The 22,892-nt window shown below is 54.0% G+C and overlaps 1 protein-coding gene across 1 annotated transcript in view; it reads left to right on the top strand.

The window, feature by feature from the left end:
- Positions 1-22,892, top strand: part of LOC116943811 (dynein axonemal heavy chain 11-like) — a 98,757-nt gene that overhangs the window by 28,333 nt on the left and 47,532 nt on the right. Inside the window, exons 21-35 of the mRNA XM_032957033.2 lie at positions 785-901; positions 1,457-1,595; positions 2,011-2,103; positions 2,276-2,470; positions 2,617-2,694; positions 2,884-3,016; positions 5,945-6,072; positions 6,176-6,324; positions 7,020-7,170; positions 7,504-7,635; positions 8,800-8,973; positions 16,351-16,555; positions 20,210-20,375; positions 21,359-21,461; positions 22,499-22,738. Of these exons, the coding sequence (XP_032812924.2) occupies positions 785-901; positions 1,457-1,595; positions 2,011-2,103; positions 2,276-2,470; positions 2,617-2,694; positions 2,884-3,016; positions 5,945-6,072; positions 6,176-6,324; positions 7,020-7,170; positions 7,504-7,635; positions 8,800-8,973; positions 16,351-16,555; positions 20,210-20,375; positions 21,359-21,461; positions 22,499-22,738 (2,203 nt within the window). The remainder of the gene's footprint in view (positions 1-784; positions 902-1,456; positions 1,596-2,010; positions 2,104-2,275; positions 2,471-2,616; positions 2,695-2,883; positions 3,017-5,944; positions 6,073-6,175; positions 6,325-7,019; positions 7,171-7,503; positions 7,636-8,799; positions 8,974-16,350; positions 16,556-20,209; positions 20,376-21,358; positions 21,462-22,498; positions 22,739-22,892) is intronic.

The raw sequence follows: 22,892 nt of genomic DNA on the forward strand, positions 1-22,892 counted from the left end.
CGTGTCACAGTGTCACCGTGTCGCCGTGTCACCGTGTCGCCGTGTCACCGTGTCACTGTGTCACCGTGTCACCCTATCGCCGTGTCACCGTGTCACAGTGTCACCGTGTCGCCGTGTCACCGTGTCGCCGTGTCACCGTGTCACCGTGTCACCGTGTCACCCTATCGTCGTGTCACCGTGTCACCGTGTCACATTGTCACCGTGTCACCGTGTCGCCGCGTCACCGTGTCACCCTATCACCCTGTCGCCGTGTCACCGTGTCACTGTGTCACCATGTCACCCTGTCACCGTGTCACCGTGTCACAGTGTCACTGTGTCACCCTATCGCCGTGTCACCGTGTCACCGTGTCACCGTGTCGCCGTGTCACCGTGTCACCCTGTCACCGTGTCACCGTGTCACCGTCTCACCCTATCGCTGTGTCACCGTGTCACCGTGTCACAGTGTCACCGTGTCACCGTGTCACCGTGTCGCCGTGTCACCATGTCACCCTATCACCCTGTCACCGTGTCACCGTGTCACCCGGTCACCGTGTCACCCTGTCACCCTGTCACCGTGTCACCGTGTCACAGTGTCACCGTGTCACCTTGTCGCCGTGTCGCCGTGTCACCGTGTCACCGTGTCACCGTGTCACCCTATCGCCGTGTCACCGTGTCACCGTGTCGCCGTGTCGCCGTGTCGCCGTGTCGCTGTGTCGCCGTGTCACCGTGTCACCCTGTCACCGTGTCACCGTGTCACCCTGTCACCGTGTCACCCTATCACCGTGTCACCCTGTCGCACCCCCAGGTTCCTGTTTCTAGGGGAGGAAATCGACCTGAAGCTGTCGGTCGGAATCTTTATAACGATGAACCCGGGCTACGCGGGACGCACGGAGCTGCCCGAGAACCTCAAGGCTCTCTTCAGGTTCATCATCGTCATCATCGTCATCATCATCTTCGTGGTCATCATCATCATAATCGTCATTGCCAACGTCGTCACAGTTGGCATTGTTGTACCCATCACAACGGTGTGGGTATCATCGTAGCAACTCGGACCCACATCGCATTTGCCATTGTCAAGTTTGATGAGATAAAGCAGCAGACAAATTACCTTGGCATCAGCAACCACATCACAATAAAAACAACCAGATCACAACAACAATAACAAAAACCATTTATTTACAACTGCTTTACGTGTTTAGTTTGTTGTCCTTCCCTCGCACCTCCGATTAGCACGGCCGGCTACGTATGGTGTGAGAGAAGTTCAATATACATACATACATACAACCACAACTAGATCACTATAATCACAACCAGCTTACAACAGAAATAACAACCGGATCACAACAACAACCACAACCAGATCACAACAGCAAAACGACATGCCGGTCACAACCACAATTTTAAGACCCTCCAACATCCCCCCCCCACCCCCCTGTATCCCGCACCACCACCCCCGTACCCCCGCCCCAACACACAGGCCGTGCGCGATGGTCGTGCCCGACTTTGAGCTGATCTGTGAGATCATGCTGGTGGCCGAGGGGTTCCTGGACGCCCGTCTCCTGGCGCGCAAGTTCATCGCCCTGTACACGCTGTGTCGCGAGCTGCTCTCCAAGCAGGTGAAGGCGCCACCAGCGCACCGCCTGAACTCGCTCAACCCATGACACCTTGGCTGGCCTCGTCGCAGCAGCAGCGGCTTTTGGCTGACCGTGGAACAAAGACGGCGGTCACCGCACCGCGCGCTTTCAAATGCGCTTACTGCGTCCGTCTTGAACGCTTTTCCTTCCGATCTTAGGATGCCACTCAAGCAATGAACTTTCACATCTAGATTGAAATACTAATTTCTTCAGAACTCCGTTTCATGTTTAGTTTCCTGTCCTTCCCTCCGCACCTTCGATTCGCCACGGTTGGCTACGTATAGTGCGAAAGCAGTTCGACATGCATACACATGTACGTACGTCCACGTCATCTAGTTACGTGCAAGGGCACGATCTGGTCGTGACTCCCCGCTTGACCTGCCGCCACCTGCCACAGGACCACTACGACTGGGGTCTCCGCGCCATCAAGTCCGTGTTGGTGGTGGCCGGCTCGCTCCGCAGGGGAGACAGGACCAGGGCCGAGGACCAGGTGATGGCCAACTTTGCGCTTGTGAATTCCGATGCGGCGCTCGCGAGCGTGGCATGGGAGGGGTTTTTGCATCCCAGTGAACGCGGAAATGTTGCCGGGCCCCAAGTGCGCCTCACCGTCACGGCGCATTGACGGGCGAACGAACGCGTGATGTGGACCGGCGGACGCGCAGGTGCTGATGCGGGCGCTGCGCGACTTCAACCTGCCCAAGATCGTCACGGACGACCTCCCCGTCTTCATGGGCCTCATCGGCGACCTGTTCCCCGCGCTGGACGTGCCGCGGCGGCGCAACGCCGACCTCGAGCAGATGGTGCGGCGCTCGGTTGGCGAGCTGCACCTACAGCCCGAGGAGAACTTCGTGCTCAAGGTGGGCGGGCGGGCGGGCGGGCGAGCGGACGGGCGGGTGGGTGGGTGGTGCCACCAAGGTCATCCAGTGTTGAGAAGATGCGCGATGTTTCTGCCCTGTTTCATCATCGCGTGCTCTGCTACATCGGCTCGCTTCGTCCCCTGCAGGTGGTGCAGTTGGAGGAGCTGCTGGCGGTGAGGCACTCGGTGTTCGTGGTCGGGAACGCTGGCACCGGCAAGAGCCAGGTGGGTAAGCGGCGGCGGTGGCACGTTGGGTTAATGTTATTTGCCCTACTATTCCACCCAAACGCGACCCGCCCGATCGCCTGTGGTGCACGCAGAAGTGCGGTGATGATCGCGCGACGATCACGTGACGATTGCACCTCAATGTCCCCGACGATCACGTGACACCGCGCGCTCTCTGCCCCCGGGCAGATTCTGCGAACGCTGCACCGGACGTACGGCAACATGAAGCTACGGCCGGTGTGGAACGACCTCAACCCCAAGGCCGTCACGACCGACGAGCTCTTTGGGTTCATCCACCCGGCCACCCGGGAGTGGAAGGATGGTGAGTGGCGGCGCGGTCCGTCGCCGATGCACCGCTCGGTTGGTGAGCAGAGCCGAACGTTGGGCCGGCACAGCTCTAATGCTCGTGCTGTGTGGCAACAAGTGCCTGGGTTCGACTCCAGATTTGGTCTGCCTTGCTGTGTGGAGTTAGTGTGTATCTCTCTTCCTCAACCGGTATAGGCCAAAACATCCCAATGCTGATATAGTGCACGGCAAATTACTCCATTGGGATTACACGCACTGCAGCAGCAAAACTGTGCAAACATTATTTTGCATGACCCTCCTGAAAAAAAATACATTGAAGACTCGTTGAGGCGTTCCTGGATGAATAATTGTCATTGTAAACGTTATAAATGGTTCACTTAAACCCACCCACAAGTCAAGGGGCCAACCACAGATTTTGCCACGCAGCACAGTGGCAGAGAATCAATTCTTGAATCACGACGGCAAATCATGGTGATTGTTCCGCGATTGGAGTAGTCCCTCGGTTACGGTTTTTAATCCATTCCACGAAAACTACCGTTAACCGACATAACTGTTAATCGAACAGAGAGCTGTTTCCACTGCCAAAACAGAACACAATGTAAACGAAGCCACCTGATGTTTGAACGCTCATAAATGGACATCGCTGATTGGTTGGAGGCATGGTTCAGACCCACTTACGAGCGCTCGGATTGGCCGAAACTTGGTACCTGCGTGCATCACGCAAACATACCGTTAATCAAAACGTTAGCGTTAGTCGAAACTATGGGGTCCTATGGGAGGCGAAACGTTAAACGAAACACCATTAACCGATGTCACTGTCAACCGACTTGTTTACTCAGGACAGCCTCAAGCCTCTTCTTGAGGAGGGTCCTGCCAAGTGTTTTTTTTAGTTTTGCTTTGCAGTAGGAGGTGACGTCGTTGCTATGGTTGTAACCTGAATGGAATCATTTGCAGGTCGTTTTTCAGCAACGGGATATTTTTACCCAATAACGGTTACAGTCAGATGGAGCATTTTTGTGTTTTTTTTGTTTTGCCACGAGAGGACGACCGGTCGAACCCTGGAGGAAACCCATGTGAAAGAACGCTTCAAAAGAGATGGCATACAAACAAACTGCACACGGAAAGGCGGCCCGAGTTGTCGGGAATCGAACCCAGGCCGAGGTGTGAGCATTACCACCGGCACCTACGCCCTGCCGCCCACCGAAAAGCATCACGATGGCTTTTAACCGCCACGACTAGGGAGCTGCACGGCACCCATCGGCGATCGATTTTTTGTTTTTTTCCCATCTCAAGTGCCGAAATTGACCGCCGTGTAAAACGGCTATGATCTTAACGAGGGCATTTTTTTTACCTGCGCACCACTTAGGGGGGTCCTATTGGGGCATGAATCAATACCGCGAGAGCGTTTCTACGCCGGAGGGTAGGACAAGCGCCACCCGGGGCGTGGAGCGTGAGACGCAGAGATCCGGGTGAAGGCTGCTCACAATGGGGATAGGGGAGGGTAATTTAAAAATGTCAGCGTTTTGCAGTCACGTGCGCTGGCCATGTGCGGTGGATGTGGAACGGTGAACCTCATAGGTGGGTGTGTAGTGGATGTGTACGTGTGTGTACGTTGAACTTATTTCGCACCACACGTAGCCGCTGCTGCGAGGATGAGCGTAGTTCACGTGGTGATGGTTCATGCTCCTTGACGACATCACCAAGGTATCGCGCTTCACTTGTGGCAAGCACTTTGTGCGTAATGGACGGTCGATGCGTGCCATTGACGTCGGGGGCGCATGTGGGGGATGGTACATGATGGACTCTTGTTTGGTGGACATTTGTGATGTGTGTCTCACTGATGGTCACACGTGGTAGACATGCGTGGTGGATATACGCGGTGGAACTGTCTGGTGGAACGCGTGTGCAGTGGTCATACGTAGGGAGACTTGCGTGGTGGACATGCAGGGGGAGGGACACGGGTGTGCACATGTGGTGGGCATGTGTGGATGTGTCAAGTTAAATGTACTTGTCAAACCAGTTGAGATCTCAGAATGAGGCCAGGATGGGTCTCATTCCGAGAGGGACCTGGCTCGCCAAAAGGACGTGAGCAAAACAAAGCACAACAATGATGCTAAGAGCAAAGGGAGCAAAGAAACAACTGCGTCACGTCGGAAAGAGAAAGTTCGCTGGACGCGAACTGTGGAGACGCGTGGAAGGGTGACCCGAGTTCGATTCCGGCTCACGGCCAACACCGGTGACGATTATCTAAACCGGTCATGGGCCTCCCCTAGGTCTACTCAGCCTCAAATTAGTACCTGGTGTGGTGTGTAAACATCGCCACTGGGGAGACAAAGGCGGACAGGCGTGGTGTTGGCCACCCACCCCCTCGTGTGCCGTGTCGGCTTTTATAGGTGCTCGCTAACAGCACTTGCCCCAACAGTCTATTCAGGCTATACGGGGGATCTTTGTCTTTTTTGCCCATCACCCGGGTACCTCCGATTGGCACGATTGGCTTCATACTGTGCAAAAGAATTTCAACGTACAAGAAAGAACCCCCCCCCACCCCGTATAGCCTTTAACAGACTGCTGAGGCTTGTGCTGTTAGCGAGCACCTGCTCACGAGGGGGTGGGTGGCCAGCACCACGCCCGGCCGCTGTTGTCTCCCCGGTGGCGATGTTTACACACCGCACCAGGTACTCATTTGAGGCTGAGTCGACCTAGGTGAGGCCAAGTACCGATTCACATAATCGAACTCGGGTCGCCGGGTTCAGAGTGCAGCGCGCTGACCACGACGCTACCGCTCCCCGACACGAAGGCAAAGATCCCCCGCATAACCTGGGCAGACTGCCGGGACAAGCGCTGCAAGCGAGCACCTACACGTGCATACACGCTCGAGTGCGAGTGCGCGGCGGACCGACCTTTGTGTTGACACTCGGGCGTGTGCGCGTGGGGTGGTGGCCAGGCCTCTTCTCCAGCATCATGAGGGAGCAGGCCAACGTGTCGCACGACGGGCCCAAGTGGCTCGTCCTGGACGGAGACATCGACCCAATGTGGATTGAGTCCCTCAACACGGTGATGGACGACAACAAGGTGACGACGCCGTTCATCGCTAGCTCCTTCACGGCGTTCATCGCTCGTTCCACCTGCACTGGACCCCATCTCCCCCCTTTCCCCCCCCCCCCACGTGCCCCAGGTGCTAACCCTGGCCAGTAACGAGCGCGTGCCACTCAAGCCCTCGATGCGGCTGCTGTTTGAGATCAGCCACCTACGCACGGCCACGCCAGCCACCGTGTCGCGCGCCGGGATCCTCTACGTCAACCCGCAGGACCTGGGCTGGAACCCGTGCGTGCCGCCCACACGTTGCACGCGCGCGTACATTTCAAGGCAAAGACAAAAAGGTCCCCTCGGTTTGATAGTCTCAACGGGCTGTCGGGGCAAGAGCTGTTGGTGAGCGGTGCCTACGAAGTGCCGGCGCGGCAGACGAGAGACGGGATGGTGTGGCCAGCAATGTGCTTGGCCGACTTTGGGGCGATGTAATGTATCTCTGTGTCGAGTCTGCCTGAATAAAACCCTGCTGACCTACAAGGCACTCGGTGGGTTAGCCCCGCGATATTGACAGGAACCGATCCCATCGTGATTCTCCAACGGAGGTCCCTGAGATCTTGGGATCGCCTTGGGATCGCCTTCTTCTAGGGCGATTGTGCAGCTGCCAAGCTCTGGAATTGCCTAGCCCTTGCTCACACGCTATTAGGCTACATTCAAATCTGTCTTGAAAACTCACCTCTCTAAACCGGCCTTTACCCCCCCCCCCCACCCCTAGTTCTAGCCGTTTACCCTGGTTATGTTTATTTTCTGCTTTCCATACGTGGTGCATTGGGATTTACGGATTAAATGCGCCTTGCAAATGTTAACTATTATATTATTATGAAATGCCACTGCATCTCAGGATGTATTGATGGGGGTGGGGGGTGTTCGCTTGCTGGGTAAATTTGATCGGCGGTGGGGGACCCGACTTTGCCCGTGCCGACGAGGTGCAGGTACATCGCCAGCTGGCTCGACAGCCGCCAGGTGCAGTCGGAGCGTGCCAACCTCACGATCCTGTTCGAAAAGTACGTGCCGCCCTGCCTGGAGCAGCTCCGCTCCAACTTCAAGCCCATCACACCGCAGCCCGAGTGCAGCATCCTACAGGTGTGGCTAGACCCCCCCACCCCACTCGGGCTCACCCGTGTTTCACGATCCTGGTCTCTCTCGAGTTCTTTCCAGATTACAATGGGTTTTTTTTTTACTCGGCCTCAAATGAGTGCCTGGTGTGGTGTGAAGTAAACATCGCCCATGGGGGAGACAAGGGCGGGCGTGGTGTCGGTCATGGGCCACCCACCCCCCCCCCCCTTGTATGCCGCGGTACTGGCCTTCATAGGTGCGACTACTCGCTAACAGCGGTCGCCCCAACATTCCGTTAGGGCCACACGGCGGTGGGTGGAGGGGGGGGACCTTTGTATTTGTCTCGTATCATCGTGCCAGACGCTGTGCTCCCTCCTCGACTGCCTGCTCACGCCACTCAACTCCCCGGCCGACTCTCCGCGTGAGCTCTACGAGCTCTACTTTGTGTTCGCGTGCATCTGGGCGTTTGGAGGGGCCCTCTTCCACGACCAGGTACCCCCCCCCCCCCACACCCCCACAGTGTTCGCCGCCTCGACCCTTCGTCCCTCGCGGGGTGGTGGGGGTTAGAGGTGGTGGGTGGAGTTGTGATTTGGAGGAGGAGATTTCAGTTTTCAGTTTCATTGATTAGGTATAGCCCTGTGAGCCATGCGGCTCTTGAGTCGGGCGCAACCGCAACAAACAAAAACATGAACAAAGGACATCTTGAAGTGACGTTTCGCAACAAAAGCATCCTGGAAAAAACAGCAAAATACAGAAAAAAACCACCGTATATCAACGCTGTGTGCAAAAATCCCAGTGGGATGCAAGTCAATCAATAACAACCATAAAACTATTTAGATTAAAGTTATCAGGCTAACTCTGTACTTCAACAAACAAACATGGCTAAACCAAAACGTTTTCGAAATCACCAAAATAAAACTATAAAAACAATGTAACAGTGATCATAGGAGCTGTGATTCAAATTTAACAATAAACGATATACATGACATGTACGACCAGCCATAGCAGCATGAGTCACTCCATAACAGCAGGAGTATCAGCAGTAGTGACGATGGTGGTGTGGTTTAGACCCTCACCTCGACGTGCGCTCCCTTCTCTCGCGCTTTCTCTGAATGAGCTTCTTTTTTGTCGTAGTTTTTTCCCCTCCCTTGAGTCTACAATGATTTTTGGTTTCTTTTGTGATCGTCGCCTTGAGTGCCATGCGGAAAGGTGAACCGTAAATGTAATCTATTATTATAATAATTTTCAAAAGTTGTTTTAGCTCTATTTATTTTTCATTACCCGGGGGGGGGGGGGGGGAGGGGGTGGGGGGCGGTTGGGTTGGATGGATGATCGTGCGATCACCTCTCACAATGCAGTGCATCCTCTCACGTTAAACAACGGATCTCACAGAGCTACCTCTGAAATCCCTATGACCTCTGCCCCCAACATACACAGGGGTACGCGGGAGAAGCAAGGGCAGAGGAGAGGCAGCAGAGCGATGATGCGGTGACTTTTTTCCATCACGGTTGGCTACGTACGGTGCAAAAGAAGTTAAACGCACGTTGCGTACATAGACGGGGGCAGGACGCAACTCGCGCCCCGGGTGGAAAGCGCAAGTGACGTGGGACGTCGGTGCGTCGCGTTGTCTCTCGCCGCGGTCTGCGGGGCGAGCAGCTGATCGATTACCGCGCCGAGTTCAGCCGCTGGTGGCTCAAGGAGATGAAGACGGTGAAGCTGCCGTCGCAGGGCACCGTCTTTGACTACTTCATTGACCCGGCCTCGCGGCGCTTCCTGCCGTGGAGCGAGCGCGTCGGCAGCTTCGACATGGACCCAGAGAGGCCGCTGCAGGTGAGCGTCTCGCATCGCGTTCGTACGTTGAACTTCTTTCACGCCGTGCGCAGCAAACCGTGCTGATCGGAGTTGCGGGAAAAAGGGAACGACAAACTAAACACAAAAAGCAGCACTCGATAAAAATGAGTTTCTGAAAGCGCACGATGCGGTGGCCGTTTTTGTTTGATGGTACCGAAAAAGCCGCTGCGATGATGACCGGAGTTTCTGTGAAGGTTTATGCTCCTTGACGAGCACTTGTGTGTAATGAGCAGCTCAGGGAGCACCTGACAGACATGATCGGATCTTGCAATACCCGTTCTGACACGTGTGAGCGTGCATGGGCGTGCGCGCGTATGTGACATAGGAAAGCCAGAGAGTAATCTGACGTCTGCCTTGGGCCAGTCGGCTAGCATATCTATCGATCGTCACGAGCGTCCGTTACAATAGGCACAGATCAGTGGTAAATGTAGAGCCCTGGAATGTACTTGGATTTGAACCCAGGATCTGAGTTCCACGAGTTCAGCACTCTGACATCATCCGGTGGGCCACCCATCTAACAAGAAACAAGAGCAGTCGTTGTTTTGCGAAAGTACGGCTCTGGTGATGGGACCCACAATGTTGAAGCCAGTCCAGGAGAGGTCAGCAATACTTGCACAAGACCATCTATCAACGTAGCGGCAATTGCTTTTTATTTTCAAATGTTTATCCGCGAACCAATGTGGCAACTGATCCATAGAAGGGTTTGTTTTTTTGTTGGATCACACCTCCGCATCAGTCTACCGGGCGTGCCGAGGCAATAATCACTTGGCCACGTGACAGCTTAATTAATTGGTCGTGCTGGGTGGAGGAGGGGTGCGCGGCAAGACAAGACAAAGATCCCCTGTATAGTCTCTCACAGACTGTTGCGGCAAGTGCTGTTAGCGAGCACCGATCAAGGCTGACACAGCACACGAGGGGTGGGTGGGTGGTCAGCACCACGCCCGGCCGCCTTTGCCTCCCTAGTGGCGATGTTTTACACACCACACCAGGTACTCACTTGAGGCTGAGTTGACCGAGGGGAGGAAGCCCAGGACCAGTTAGAAAATTCTCCACAATTATTGGTCGTGAGTGGGAATCAAACTCGGCTCGCCGGATTCATAGCGCAGCGCGCTAACCGCACACTATCGTTCAGGGCACACACACATCGACTCACTCGGAGATCTGACCAAAACTAAATAATAACAATCACGAGTCATGGCATCAGTCGCGAAGAGCCTTGCACGTTAAACTTCAGCCGTGCGTCGTACACGTCTTCGCCCCTTCTCAGAGATCATTCGCATTATGCCAAGACAGCACTCCGCGCAGCACCTACACGGAGTGCGGATGTCCCCGCAGAGCGATTGGTTTTTTAACAAAGGCGCCGGCGGCCGCTGTGACAGCTGTGATGGGGGCTCGCCCAAGCGTGTTCGTCCAGCCCAGCAGTTCGTTCTTAAACCTCCCCCCCCCTTCCCCGGTTAACGCGGCGTCACGGCCGAACGAGGGCAGGGGAATGGTCACGGCCAGCCGTAAAATTAATTGGTTTAAATAAAAGCTACCTGTCGCGGGAAGATTTTTGAAAGTCAAGGCTCCTTATGGCCCGCACTCAGCCCTCCGCCCGCCCCCCTCCCCCCCACGTCCTCAATGGTCAATGGCGATGGACGAGTGTCCCCCTTTGTCTCCTTCCCCCCCCCCCCCTCACCGTGTCGTGATAGAGGGATAGCTGAACAGCCGCTCGGCTCTTCACAAAAAAATAATCAAAAGATCCCCGGTAAAGCCGCAGAGTTTTCCACCGCTGCGAAGGCTTCCGTTTTTGTATTTCTTTTTTTCTCTATTTTATTTTCCGGCCGTGCCGTTGTTGTTGAGGTTGCATCTCAAAAGAAGGCGCCATCGACCAAGCGGCGAGTCTGAGGAACGCCGCCGCACCCTTGGAAAAATTGATGGAGCTGTCGCCCGAATCTGGCACAAGTGCGCGCGATGAAAGCATGAAATGAAATCCCGCACAGCCAAAACGCCGAACATTGTGCCGTAACGGCATGCGGTACAGCTTGAATAATGCAAAGTACAGTTGCGTGCCGAGGCAAGTGCCATTAACGAGCACTCCTTAAGTGTGACGGACAATGGCAACGATTCATTAGCGGGGGTGACCAAACATCTCAATGCAGGGGACCCGATTCATTAGCGGGGGTGACCAAACATCTCAATGCAGGGGACCCGATGTATTGTCATCGTCATTTCTCCACTGACAGCTCCACTCACAGCTCCACTTAATCAAAGCTCCACTCACTCACTCACAGCTCCACTCACTCACTCACTCACAGCTCCACTCACTCACAGCTCCACTCAGTCGCTCACAGCTCCACTCACTCATAGCCCCACTCACTCACAGCTCCACTCACTCACTCACAGCTCCACTCACTCACAGCTCCACTCACTCACAGCTCCACTCAGTCGCTCACAGCTCCACTCACTCATAGCCCCACTCACTCACAGCTCCACTCACAGCTCTAATTACTAACTCACAGCTACACTCACTCAAAGCTCCAATCAGTCACTCACAGCTCCACTCACTCACAGCTCCACTCACTCGCTCACAGCTCCACTCACTCACTCACAGCTCCGCTCACTCACTCACTCACAGCTCCACTCACACACAGCTCCACTCACTCTCTCACAGCTCCACTCACTCACTCACAGCTCCACCCACTCCTAGCTCCACTCACTCACAACTCCACTCACAGCTCCACTCACTCACTCACAGCTCCACTGACTCGCAGCTCCACTCATTCGCTCACAGCTCCACTCACTCACAGCTCCATTCACTCAAAGCTCCACTCACTCACAGCTCCACTCACTCACAGCTCCACTCACTCAAAGCTCCACTCACTCACTCACAGCTCCACTCACTCACAGCTTCACTAACTCACTCACAGCTCCACTCATTCACAGCTCCACTAACTCACTCACAGCTCCACTAACTCACTCACAGCTCCACTAACTCACTCACAGCTCCACTAACTCTCTCACAGCTCCACTCACTCACAGCTCCACTCACTCACAGCTCCACTCACTCACAGCTGCACTCACTCACAGCTGCACTCACTCACAGCTCCACTCACTCACTCACAGCTCCACTCACTCACAGCTCCACTCACTCACAGCTCCACTCACTCACAGCTCCACTAATTCACAGCTCCACTCACAGCTCCACTCACTCAATCACAGCTCCACTCACTCACTCACAGCTCCACTCACTCACATCTCCACTCATTCACTCACTCACAGCTCCACTCACTCACAGCTCCACTAACTCACTCACAGCTCCACTCACTCCCAGCTCCACTCACTCACAGCTCCACTCACTCACAGCTCCACTCACTCACAGCTCCACTCACTCACTCACAGCTCTAATCACTAACTCACAGCTCCACTCACTCAAAGCTCCAATCACTCACTCACAGCTCCACTCACTCACAGCTCCACTCACTCGCTCACAGCTCCACTAACTCACAACTCCACTCACTCACAGCTCCACTCACTCACTCACAGCTACACTCACCCACAGCTCCGCTCACTCACTAACTCACCGCTCCATTCACTCACTCGCAGCTCCACTCACTCACTCACAGCTCCACTCACTCACAGCTCCACTCACTCAAAGCTCTACTCACTCACAGCCCCACTCACAGCTCCACTAACTCACAGCCCCACTCACTCACTGCTCCACTCACTCGCTCACTCATAGCTCCACTCACTCACAGCTCCAATAACTCACAGCTCCACTCACTCGCAGCTCCACTAACTCACTCACTCGCAGCTCCACTCACTCACAGCTCCACTCACTCACAGCTCCATTCACTCACAGCTCCACTCACTCACTCACAGCTCCACTCACTCACAGCTCCACTCACTCACTCACAGCTCCACTCACTCACAGCTCCACTCAGTCGCTCACAGCTCCACTCACTCATAGCCCCACTCACTCACAGCTCCACTCACAGCTCTAATTACTAACTCACAGCTACACTCACTCAAAGCTCCAATCAGTCACTCACAGCTCCACTCACTCACAGCTCCACTCACTCGCTCACAGCTCCACTCACTCACTCACAGCTCCGCTCACTCACTCACTCACAGCTCCACTCACACACAGCTCCACTCACTCTCTCACAGCTCCACTCACTCACTCACAGCTCCACCCACTCCTAGCTCCACTCACTCACAACTCCACTCACAGCTCCACTCACTCACTCACAGCTCCACTGACTCGCAGCTCCACTCATTCGCTCACAGCTCCACTCACTCACAGCTCCATTCACTCAAAGCTCCACTCACTCACAGCTCCACTCACTCACAGCTCCACTCACTCAAAGCTCCACTCACTCACTCACAGCTCCACTCACTCACAGCTTCACTAACTCACTCACAGCTCCACTCATTCACAGCTCCACTAACTCACTCACAGCTCCACTAACTCACTCACAGCTCCACTAACTCACTCACAGCTCCACTAACTCTCTCACAGCTCCACTCACTCACAGCTCCACTCACTCACAGCTCCACTCACTCACAGCTGCACTCACTCACAGCTGCACTCACTCACAGCTCCACTCACTCACTCACAGCTCCACTCACTCACAGCTCCACTCACTCACAGCTCCACTCACTCACAGCTCCACTAATTCACAGCTCCACTCACAGCTCCACTCACTCAATCACAGCTCCACTCACTCACTCACAGCTCCACTCACTCACATCTCCACTCATTCACTCACTCACAGCTCCACTCACTCACAGCTCCACTAACTCACTCACAGCTCCACTCACTCCCAGCTCCACTCACTCACAGCTCCACTCACTCACAGCTCCACTCACTCACAGCTCCACTCACTCACTCACAGCTCTAATCACTAACTCACAGCTCCACTCACTCAAAGCTCCAATCACTCACTCACAGCTCCACTCACTCACAGCTCCACTCACTCGCTCACAGCTCCACTAACTCACAACTCCACTCACTCACAGCTCCACTCACTCACTCACAGCTACACTCACCCACAGCTCCGCTCACTCACTAACTCACCGCTCCATTCACTCACTCGCAGCTCCACTCACTCACTCACAGCTCCACTCACTCACAGCTCCACTCACTCAAAGCTCTACTCACTCACAGCCCCACTCACAGCTCCACTAACTCACAGCCCCACTCACTCACTGCTCCACTCACTCGCTCACTCACAGCTCCACTCACTCACAGCTCCAATAACTCACAGCTCCACTCACTCGCAGCTCCACTAACTCACTCACTCGCAGCTCCACTCACTCACAGCTCCACTCACTCACAGCTCCATTCACTCACAGCTCCACTCACTCACTCACAGCTCCACTCACTCACAGCTCCACTCACTCACTCACAGCTCCACTCACTCACAGCTCCACTCACTCACTCACAGCTCCACTCACTCACAGCTGCACTCACTCACAGCTGCACTCACTCACAGCTCCACTCACTCACAGCTCCACTCACTCACAGCTGCACTCACTCACAGCTGCACTCACTCACAGCTGCACTCACTCACAGCTCCACTCACGCACAGCTCCACTCACTCACAGCTCCACTCACTCACAGCTCCACTAATTCACAGCTCCACTCACAGCTCCACTCACTCAATCACAGCTCCACTCACTCACTCACAGCTCCACTCACTCACATCTCCACTCACTCACTCACAGCTCCACTCACTCACAGCTCCACTAACTCACTCACAGCTCCACTCACTCACAGCTCCACTCACTCACAGCTCCACTCACTCACTCACAGCTCTAATCACTAACTCACAGCTCCACTCACTCAAAGCTCCAATCACTCACTCACAGCTCCACTCACTCACAGCTCCACTCACTCGCTCACAGCTCCACTAACTCACAGCTCCACTCACTCACAGCTCCACTCACTCACAGCTACACTCACTCACAGCTCCGCTCACTCACTAACTCACCGCTCCATTCACTCACTCGCAGCTCCACTCACTCACAGCTCCACTCACTCACAGCTCCACTCACTCAAAGCTCTACTCACTCACAGCTCCACTCACTCACAGCTCCACTAACCCACAGCTCCACTCACTCACAGCTCCACTCACTCGCTCACTCACAGCTCCACTCACTCACAGCTCCAATAACTCACAGCGCCACTCACTCGCAGCTCCACTAACTCACTCAATCGCAGCTCCACTCACTCACAGCTCCACTCACTCACAGCTCCACTCACTCACTCACAGCTCCACTCACTCACTCACAGCTCCACTCACTCACTCACAGCTCCACTCACTCACTCACAGCTCCACTCACTCACTCACAGCTCCACTCACTCACAGCTCCACTAACTCACTCACAGCTCCACTCACTCACTCACAGCTCCACTCACTCACAGCTCCACTCACTCACTCACAGCTCCACTTACTCACAGCTCCACTAACTCACTCACAGCTCCACTCACAGCTCCACTAACTCAAAGCTCCACTCACAACTCCACTCATCCGCTCACTCACCCACTCACGATCGATTGATAATGTTTGACTTGAGAAGCCAAAGCAGCGCGAGGGTGAGCTCCCATGCCACCCTCGCCTTCCTGCCTCCTCATCTGCTAAGCTAATTTACAAATCAATCAACGGCAGCGTTGTGGCGAACTCCGTGGCATGGGGCAAAGCACTTGTTGCACTTGAGACTCGTGGATCAAATCTGGCAGGCGTCCTGGTTATTACTACCGTGCGTATTATTCAAAATAATAACAATCATAAACATTATGCGTCGTCTACTCGCAGTGAACGTTCAAGATTCCACGATGTTATTTGCGTGCTTAAGTTGAACTTCTTTCGTGCCGTGCATAGACAACCGCACTAATCAGAGGTGCGGTGGAAAGACGACAATAATAAACACACTGAATAATTATCCCAATTCCGTGGCTGGTCTCGTCAAGGAGCATAAACCACGCGATCTCCGGTCATCCTCGCAGCAGCAGCAGCAGCAGCTTTTGGTTAACCATTGAACAAAGACGGTCACTACATTGCGCGCTTCCAGATGTGCTTCTGCGGCCGTCTGGAACGTTCTGCCTTCCGATATTAGGAAGCCACTGGAGCTGTGCACTTTGCAATAATCTTGATTGAAAACTCATTTCTTCGTAACTGCTTTATATGTTTAATTTGTTGTCCTTCCTCTGCACCTCCGTTAGCTATGTACGGTGCAAAAGAAGTTCAACATACATGCATGGAAACACAAAAAGCAGTTGTAAAACAAGAAGCAGTTCTATACTAATGCTGACGGCGGCGGCTCTTCCCTCTCTCTCTCTGTCTCTCGCTCTCTCTGCCGGCTGTGTGGCAGTCGGTGGTGGTGCCTACCGCCGAGACGGCGCGCCTGCGCTACCTGCTGGGCCTGCTGGCGTCGCGCGGCAAGCCCGTACTGCTCGTGGGCAACGCCGGCGTGGGCAAGACGGCGCTGGTGGCCGAGCACCTTGGCGCGCTGCCCGACGGCTACGCGGTCACAAGCGTGCCGCTGAACTACTACACCACCTCCGCCATGCTGCAGCGTAAGTTTATCCCCTAACTACCCCCCCAGCCCCTTCCCACCAGGAGCTGTTGTTGGTGTTGTTGTTGTTGTTTTAATTGTCTTCGATCATCGATTTCCAATGGCAATACAAAAATAGCTCTCCAGTAGTGTGCGACCGTGGTCATCCAGAACAGACCCGTACAACGTGTGTAACGACGGGAGTGTGTCGTATTGTGTTGTTATTATCATAACAAGCGCCTTGTGAAAGAGCCAATGCAGAAGATCCCTTGGTTTCGATCTTCCACGAAGTGCACGGTCCACCCTAAACCTCAGCCACTGCACAAACCATGGTAGTAGGTGCGGGACACCTGATGCACAAATGGAAAATGAAAAACTCTCGAGTAGTATGCGACTGGTCATCCAGAACAGATCGTGTAACGCGTGACGACGCAATGCCCCCATCCACAAATACGAAGGAGACGTCATGGAGATCCAACTCCGTGCTATTCCTGGCGTGGTTATCTGGCTTGACCACCTGAATGTGAAATTGCCATTATTGTTCTGCATCTACATCAGCTGTACGAAAGAAGGATCGCTTTCCAACGAAGGTTTAACGCGTCAAGGCTTTGGCTGGTGCAGTCCGTCGTGCGTTGTAAGAATCGCCCATTGGGCAATTTCCAGGATTCAGGTCAGAGAGAGAGAGTCGGAGGACGGGTTAGGAATGAAATTCTGTTCGTCTGTCTCCCACGGCGTGTAGCAATGCCAAGGGTGCATCAATTAAAAATGGATTCTTCAATTCGTAGCGATGCGTGTGTGGAATCGCGAGCGTGAGGGTCGATTCCGTTTGTTGTTCGTACGCACTGAACGCATCGGTTCATGTGACTCCCCCTACAGACCACGAGCTGCTGTCGATCCTTCATCAGTACCCCGACGTCCGGTCGCGAGGAGCCACCATTGCCCTTCTTGCGGAATGCCGTGTCGGGCCGCGCTCCTTCCTATTAAGATTCCTTGTGACCTTTAGGCTCTCTGCCGGCAAAGAAAAGAGGAGGTTGTGCATTAGCAAAGCGTGTTTCACTTCCTTCGGGATTTTTTTTGTTACCCTCCCGCATCGACGCCACGTTCGGGAGGGGGGGGGGGGGGGGGTGGAGGGATGTAAACTGCGCGCGAGGATGCTTTGGACGCGCGGGGGCCGCGTGCCACTTTTCCGGCGAGCCGTCTCCGCCAAGGTCAAAAACACAAAACAGTTCATGCTCCGGACCCCCCGATCCCCCCCCCGTGCTGATTAATATGGTGATGTAGGGTTAATTAAATTAGAGCAGTCATGCTCCACTGGCAAAAGCCTTTTTGCCCCTTAAAGGTCCTTTAATGTCACCGGAATAAAACAGAACATCAACTTCCACGGGAATACATTTCGCCGGCTCTTTATTTCCCCAGAGCGGCGCTTGTAAAGATAGGATCGGTCTTAATGAAGCACAGATAACGCCGGCCAGTTGAGTATGCAAGTGCCTTCAACGAACGCGCGGTTTTTTTAATTGGTTTCCACGAAATTGCTTGCCGGTACTTTTTTTCTGCTGCTGCTGGTCGATGGGAGGATACGCCGCTCGCTGAGCAAGGGTTGTCACCTCCCGAGGTACAAAAATACCATATTGTAAGCAGAGGAAGGGGATCTCACAACGCCTGCAGCGGAGAGGAGGCTGGGCACGCATGTGTGTATGCACGTTTGGAAGTTCTTTCGTGCCATACGTGGCCGACCGTGCCAATCGGAATTGTCTCGAGTGGTGCATAGTTCCACATGTGAACCAGAAAAAGTGCGTGACACTCAATGTCCCGGGTAGACGTACATATTTCTGAGGGCGGCTACATCAGGGAAGGACGATCCTGGGAAAAGCAGGACAGGTGGCGTCTCTATCCCCATCGAGAGCCGTAGAGTCACACAGAGAGTCATAGACTCACACAGAGAACCATAGACTCGCCAAGAGAGCCGTAGATTCACACAGAGAGCCATAAATTAGCAGAGTCATAAACACACTAATGTAGCCATGCGTCTGAGATACAAGAAAACCGGCGCTTAATGTAGCGGCAGGATATCTCACAATATCGAAATAGGGGAGAACTACGCGTCAAATGCGTTCCATTATTGAGTGGTGTACTGGATTCGTACACAACTGGCAAAAAAATCCGGGACAGAGAGATTTCCCGCAAAAACCAGGGGGGGGGGTCCCCAGGGAGATCAGGACGGGTGGCAACCCCTTTAACGGACCGACGCCCACCGTCCTGCCAAACTGCGTGAACAGTTTCAATGAAATAGAAACGCGTCAATTAATATTGGTGTCCTAAATAAAATGAAATGATGCATAACTTACGTAAATTAGTACAAAAAAGTCTTCGTTTTAAAAAGGCGATTTATTTATTTTCTGCTGGGGGGAAAAAGTGTAACTTTTTGACGTTGGCTCTCATGAGCTGATTTAGAAACGATAATTGCCTCGTGAGTTTCAGACCTTTTTGCAATTTCGTAATCCATTAATTAATTCCTTGATGAGTGAGCGTTTGTTGTTCGGTTTTTGCAACCGACATCGTTTAGACGTCGTGGACGATAATTATAACCAGATTCATGTCTAGCCCTTTGTCCCTCTACTGCCCCTCCCAGTGTCATGTTAGTCACACAGACACCCCCCCGGGGGTGAGAGGGTGTCAGTGTGGGTGGGTGACTGGGTGGGTGAGTGAGTGATTGGGTGGGTGAGTGGATGTGCGAACTACTGGGTGAGTGAGTTGTTTGGACCTGCAGCAGGTCGAGCGCAGTGTGACGGATGAGAAGCAACAGTCAGAGTCTGGTAGAGACCAAGTCCACAAAATGAGTGGAGGATTAAAAAACCGAGTGTTCTAAGGGGCCTTACCCCACCAGGAACCGGATGAATGGATCATAGAGCAGTCCTCTGATCAAACGCACGTTGGAAAACGTTGCAGAATCCACACACATGGCCTTTCGTTCTTCCTCGTCTCTGCATCAACTTTTATTTTCTCGGGAGAGACCAGGACGAGTCAGTTGGCGAGCGATGATGATCGATCGCTGTGTCAACAGGAAATGCCAACTTGGTCATTTTGCGGTGTCATTTTCAAATCGTAGACCGTGGCGTCACTGGGACACAAAGGCCTCATACTTTTTGCGAACAACGTCCGGGGATCTTTAACGGGCCCTGTGAAGCGGACGCCACTGCGTACGTCTCTTGCCATAGAAGCGAGATGTTATCTGTCTTGCCTTGTATGCAGGAGGCCGTGGGTTCGATTCCGACCCCGACGCTTGTTGTATTTTTGGAGTTTTTTTTCCCTGTAGACGCATGGATTTGTATCCGGGTCATCCGTTTTTCCCCCCTCCACATTTAGAATCAACGTGTGTTCAAAGTACTCGGCTGCGACTATAAATTCCCACGTGATGATGATGATAATAGGCCACTTTGTTGAGCTGTCATTTGTGGTCCAGGTCACTTCTGAAAAAGTGTGATGTAGCCCAGCAGGCCTTACCTGGTAACATAAAAATGTAGTTTCAGTTTATTAGTTTTGCCGTATTTGGAATCCGAATATTTGTTTATACTGGAGGAATTCCCGATGAGCGATACAAAACTCTTTCTCACAGATATCCAGTAGTCACGGATGTCCAGTGTTGCCCACCCACTCCCAACCCCCTTTTTTTTCTTAGGGGTGCTCGAGAGGCCTCTGGAAAAGAAGGCCGGACGCAACTATGGCCCCCCGGGCAACAAGCGCATGGTCTACTTCCTGGACGACGTGAACATGCCGGAGGTGGACGCCTACGGCACAGTGCAGCCCCACACGCTCATCCGCCAGCACCTGGACTACGGCCACTGGTGGGCATCCCTCCGGGGCGTTGTGTTTTTGGCGTGTGCCGCCCTTCGGCGGCGGTCGCGGTGTCGGATCCGGCGGGAAAACTCCCCCGGGTTAACGCTGCGTGCGTACGTGCGTGCGTGCGTGCGTGCAGCAGCCGCCTGCTTGGCGGCGGACGCTATGGGATCGCGTAGTGCAGTATGCGACGACTGACGTGCCTCCCCCCCCCCCCCCCACCATTCGCAATGCACACACGCAATGAGTATCGTGAACATCGCATGCCGGCGTTTCACGGTCCAAATTTTTTACGAGCAGAGTCGCTCGATTTGGGATTTCACATGCGCAGCAACGTCGACTCGCCCCCCCACCCCCCATGGCGAAACTAACTGCAGACTGCATCTGTGAAACACAGCGGCACCTTCGTTATATCCGTCCACCAACTACAGGTCTACATTATCACTGTTATTGACTGAACGTGTCTCTGTGTGTAGCGGTGTGTACTTAGTATAGCGGTAGTGTAGCGGTTAGCGCGCTGCGCTACGAAACCGGCCACCCGAGTTTGATTCCTACTCAATGCGAGTGACGATTATATGAACCTGTCCAGGGCCTCCCCTAGGTTGACTCAGCCTCAAATGAGTACCCGGTGCGGTGTGTAAACATCGCCACTCGGGAGACAAAGGCGGTCGGGCGTGGTGCTGGCCACCCACCTCTTCTTGTGTCGTTCTGGTCTTCATAGGTGCTACTCGCTTAACAGCACTTGCCCCTGCAGTCTTTTAAGGATACACAGGGGATCTTCGTCGTTGTTGACCAGTTGCTTCCACCAACCCTCGCTGACCAGCGTGGTGAAGCAAGTTAAGTGGGCGGGGTGGAGGGGGACGGCCCTGGTGGGGGGGGAGGGGGACCGGGGGCCTCATTCCAGCAGTGGATTGGCCAATGTGGCCACGCTCGTGCACGTGCCTCTTTTTAATCAGCTAATTGCCGTTGTGCCGACGTCGCGTGACCACAGGTACGACAGGCAGAAGCTGGGCCTCAAGGAGATTCACGGCTGCCAGTACGTGGCCTGCATGAACCCTACGGCCGGCAGCTTCACCATCAACCCCCGCCTGCAGGTTCGCCTCCTGCTACCTGTTATATATTAATGTTTACTTTGGAAGATGGAAAGGGTGATTGGGCTCTGGGGCTCTTGCCTTGAGATGCCATCCGCGAATTTGGGCGCCCTGGCGGCAAGATGTTCACTATTTCGCCAGGTATACAGGAGGTTGTGGGTTCAATCCCTACCCTGATGATGCCTGTATATTAGGAGTTTGCATGTTCTCCCCTTGGTCGCATGGATTTTTCTCTGGGTCCTCCGGTTTTTCCCCTCTACGTTTAACGTCAACATCGTGCGTTCAGAGTATTTGACTGCTATACATTTCCACGCGATGAGCCACTTCATTGAGGTGTCATTTGTGGCCAGGTCGTTTCTGAAAAAGAGCTCTACAGCTCAGTGGGTTAAACCCGATTAAAGAGAGTTTCCTTTAGTACCACTGCTATCTAATGTGGATGCTCGCCCAGTGAAACGTGCAATGTTGGACCGACGTAAGCCCAAAGTCGGCCCAACGTCGGCCCAACGTCGGCATGTTTATTAGGGAGGTTGTATTGATTCACCCGCCCTCCTCCCTGCCCTCCTCACACCCCCACCGTCAACGTGCTCGGGCAATTTGACAACTTGAAAAGTACCTCGGACACATTTCCAGTTGTTCGTTTGGTTGTAGTGATTCTACAACTCGTCAAACCCACTACCGCCGTTACAGCCACCGCAAACAAAGCACAGCCGAGAGCGTGTTTCATAATGGCAAATGTGATTCACCACGACGGGAATTGCAGGTAAGACAAACCGACCCCTTGGCTGAGGATGAATATTCCAGAATTTGCATTTAGTAAGCGCTCGGGAGGTGTTGGAGAGCGCTCATCTTCATTGGTGGAAATTCCACCGTGCAAATTGGCGTTGATAATTTCTCACGCGGTGACGAGAATCGGGCGAATGGGGTCCTAACATAGTGCCATGGATTGCATGTCTTGTCCACTCACCAGCCTGCCCGTCTGTCCATCCATCTCTCCATCTGTATGTCCGTCCGCCCACCTGCCCGCCCGTCCGACCCACCAGCGCCACTTCACGGTGCTGGCGGTGAACTTCCCCGGTGCGGAGACACTGGAGGGCATCTACAGCCACATCCTGGCGGCACACCTCCAGCAGGGCGGCTTCGCACCGGCCGTGGTGCGGGCGGGCGACAGCCTCGTGCAGGCCGCCATTGCCCTGCACCAGCGCGTGGCCCAGAACTTCCTGCCGACCGCCGTCAAGTTCCACTACGTCTTCAACCTGCGCGACCTCTCCAGCGTCTTCCAGGTCGGTTGTGGAGCTATTTAAAAAAAAAAACTAAACATATTGGAGACAGAATCTCTGTGACGGTGCCGCGGTCCGAGCGGTTAGCGTGCTCGCCACGTTTGCTGCAGTTTGAGCACCCGAGGCCTCCTTGGTAAACGCTGCAGCTGTTACTCAC

This window comes from Petromyzon marinus, chromosome 19 (genome assembly GCF_048934315.1).
Source record: "Petromyzon marinus isolate PM22_M1 ecotype Great Lakes invasive population chromosome 19, UKy_Petmar_22M1.pri1.0, whole genome shotgun sequence".
NCBI classification, from domain to species: Eukaryota; Metazoa; Chordata; class Hyperoartia; order Petromyzontiformes; family Petromyzontidae; genus Petromyzon; species Petromyzon marinus.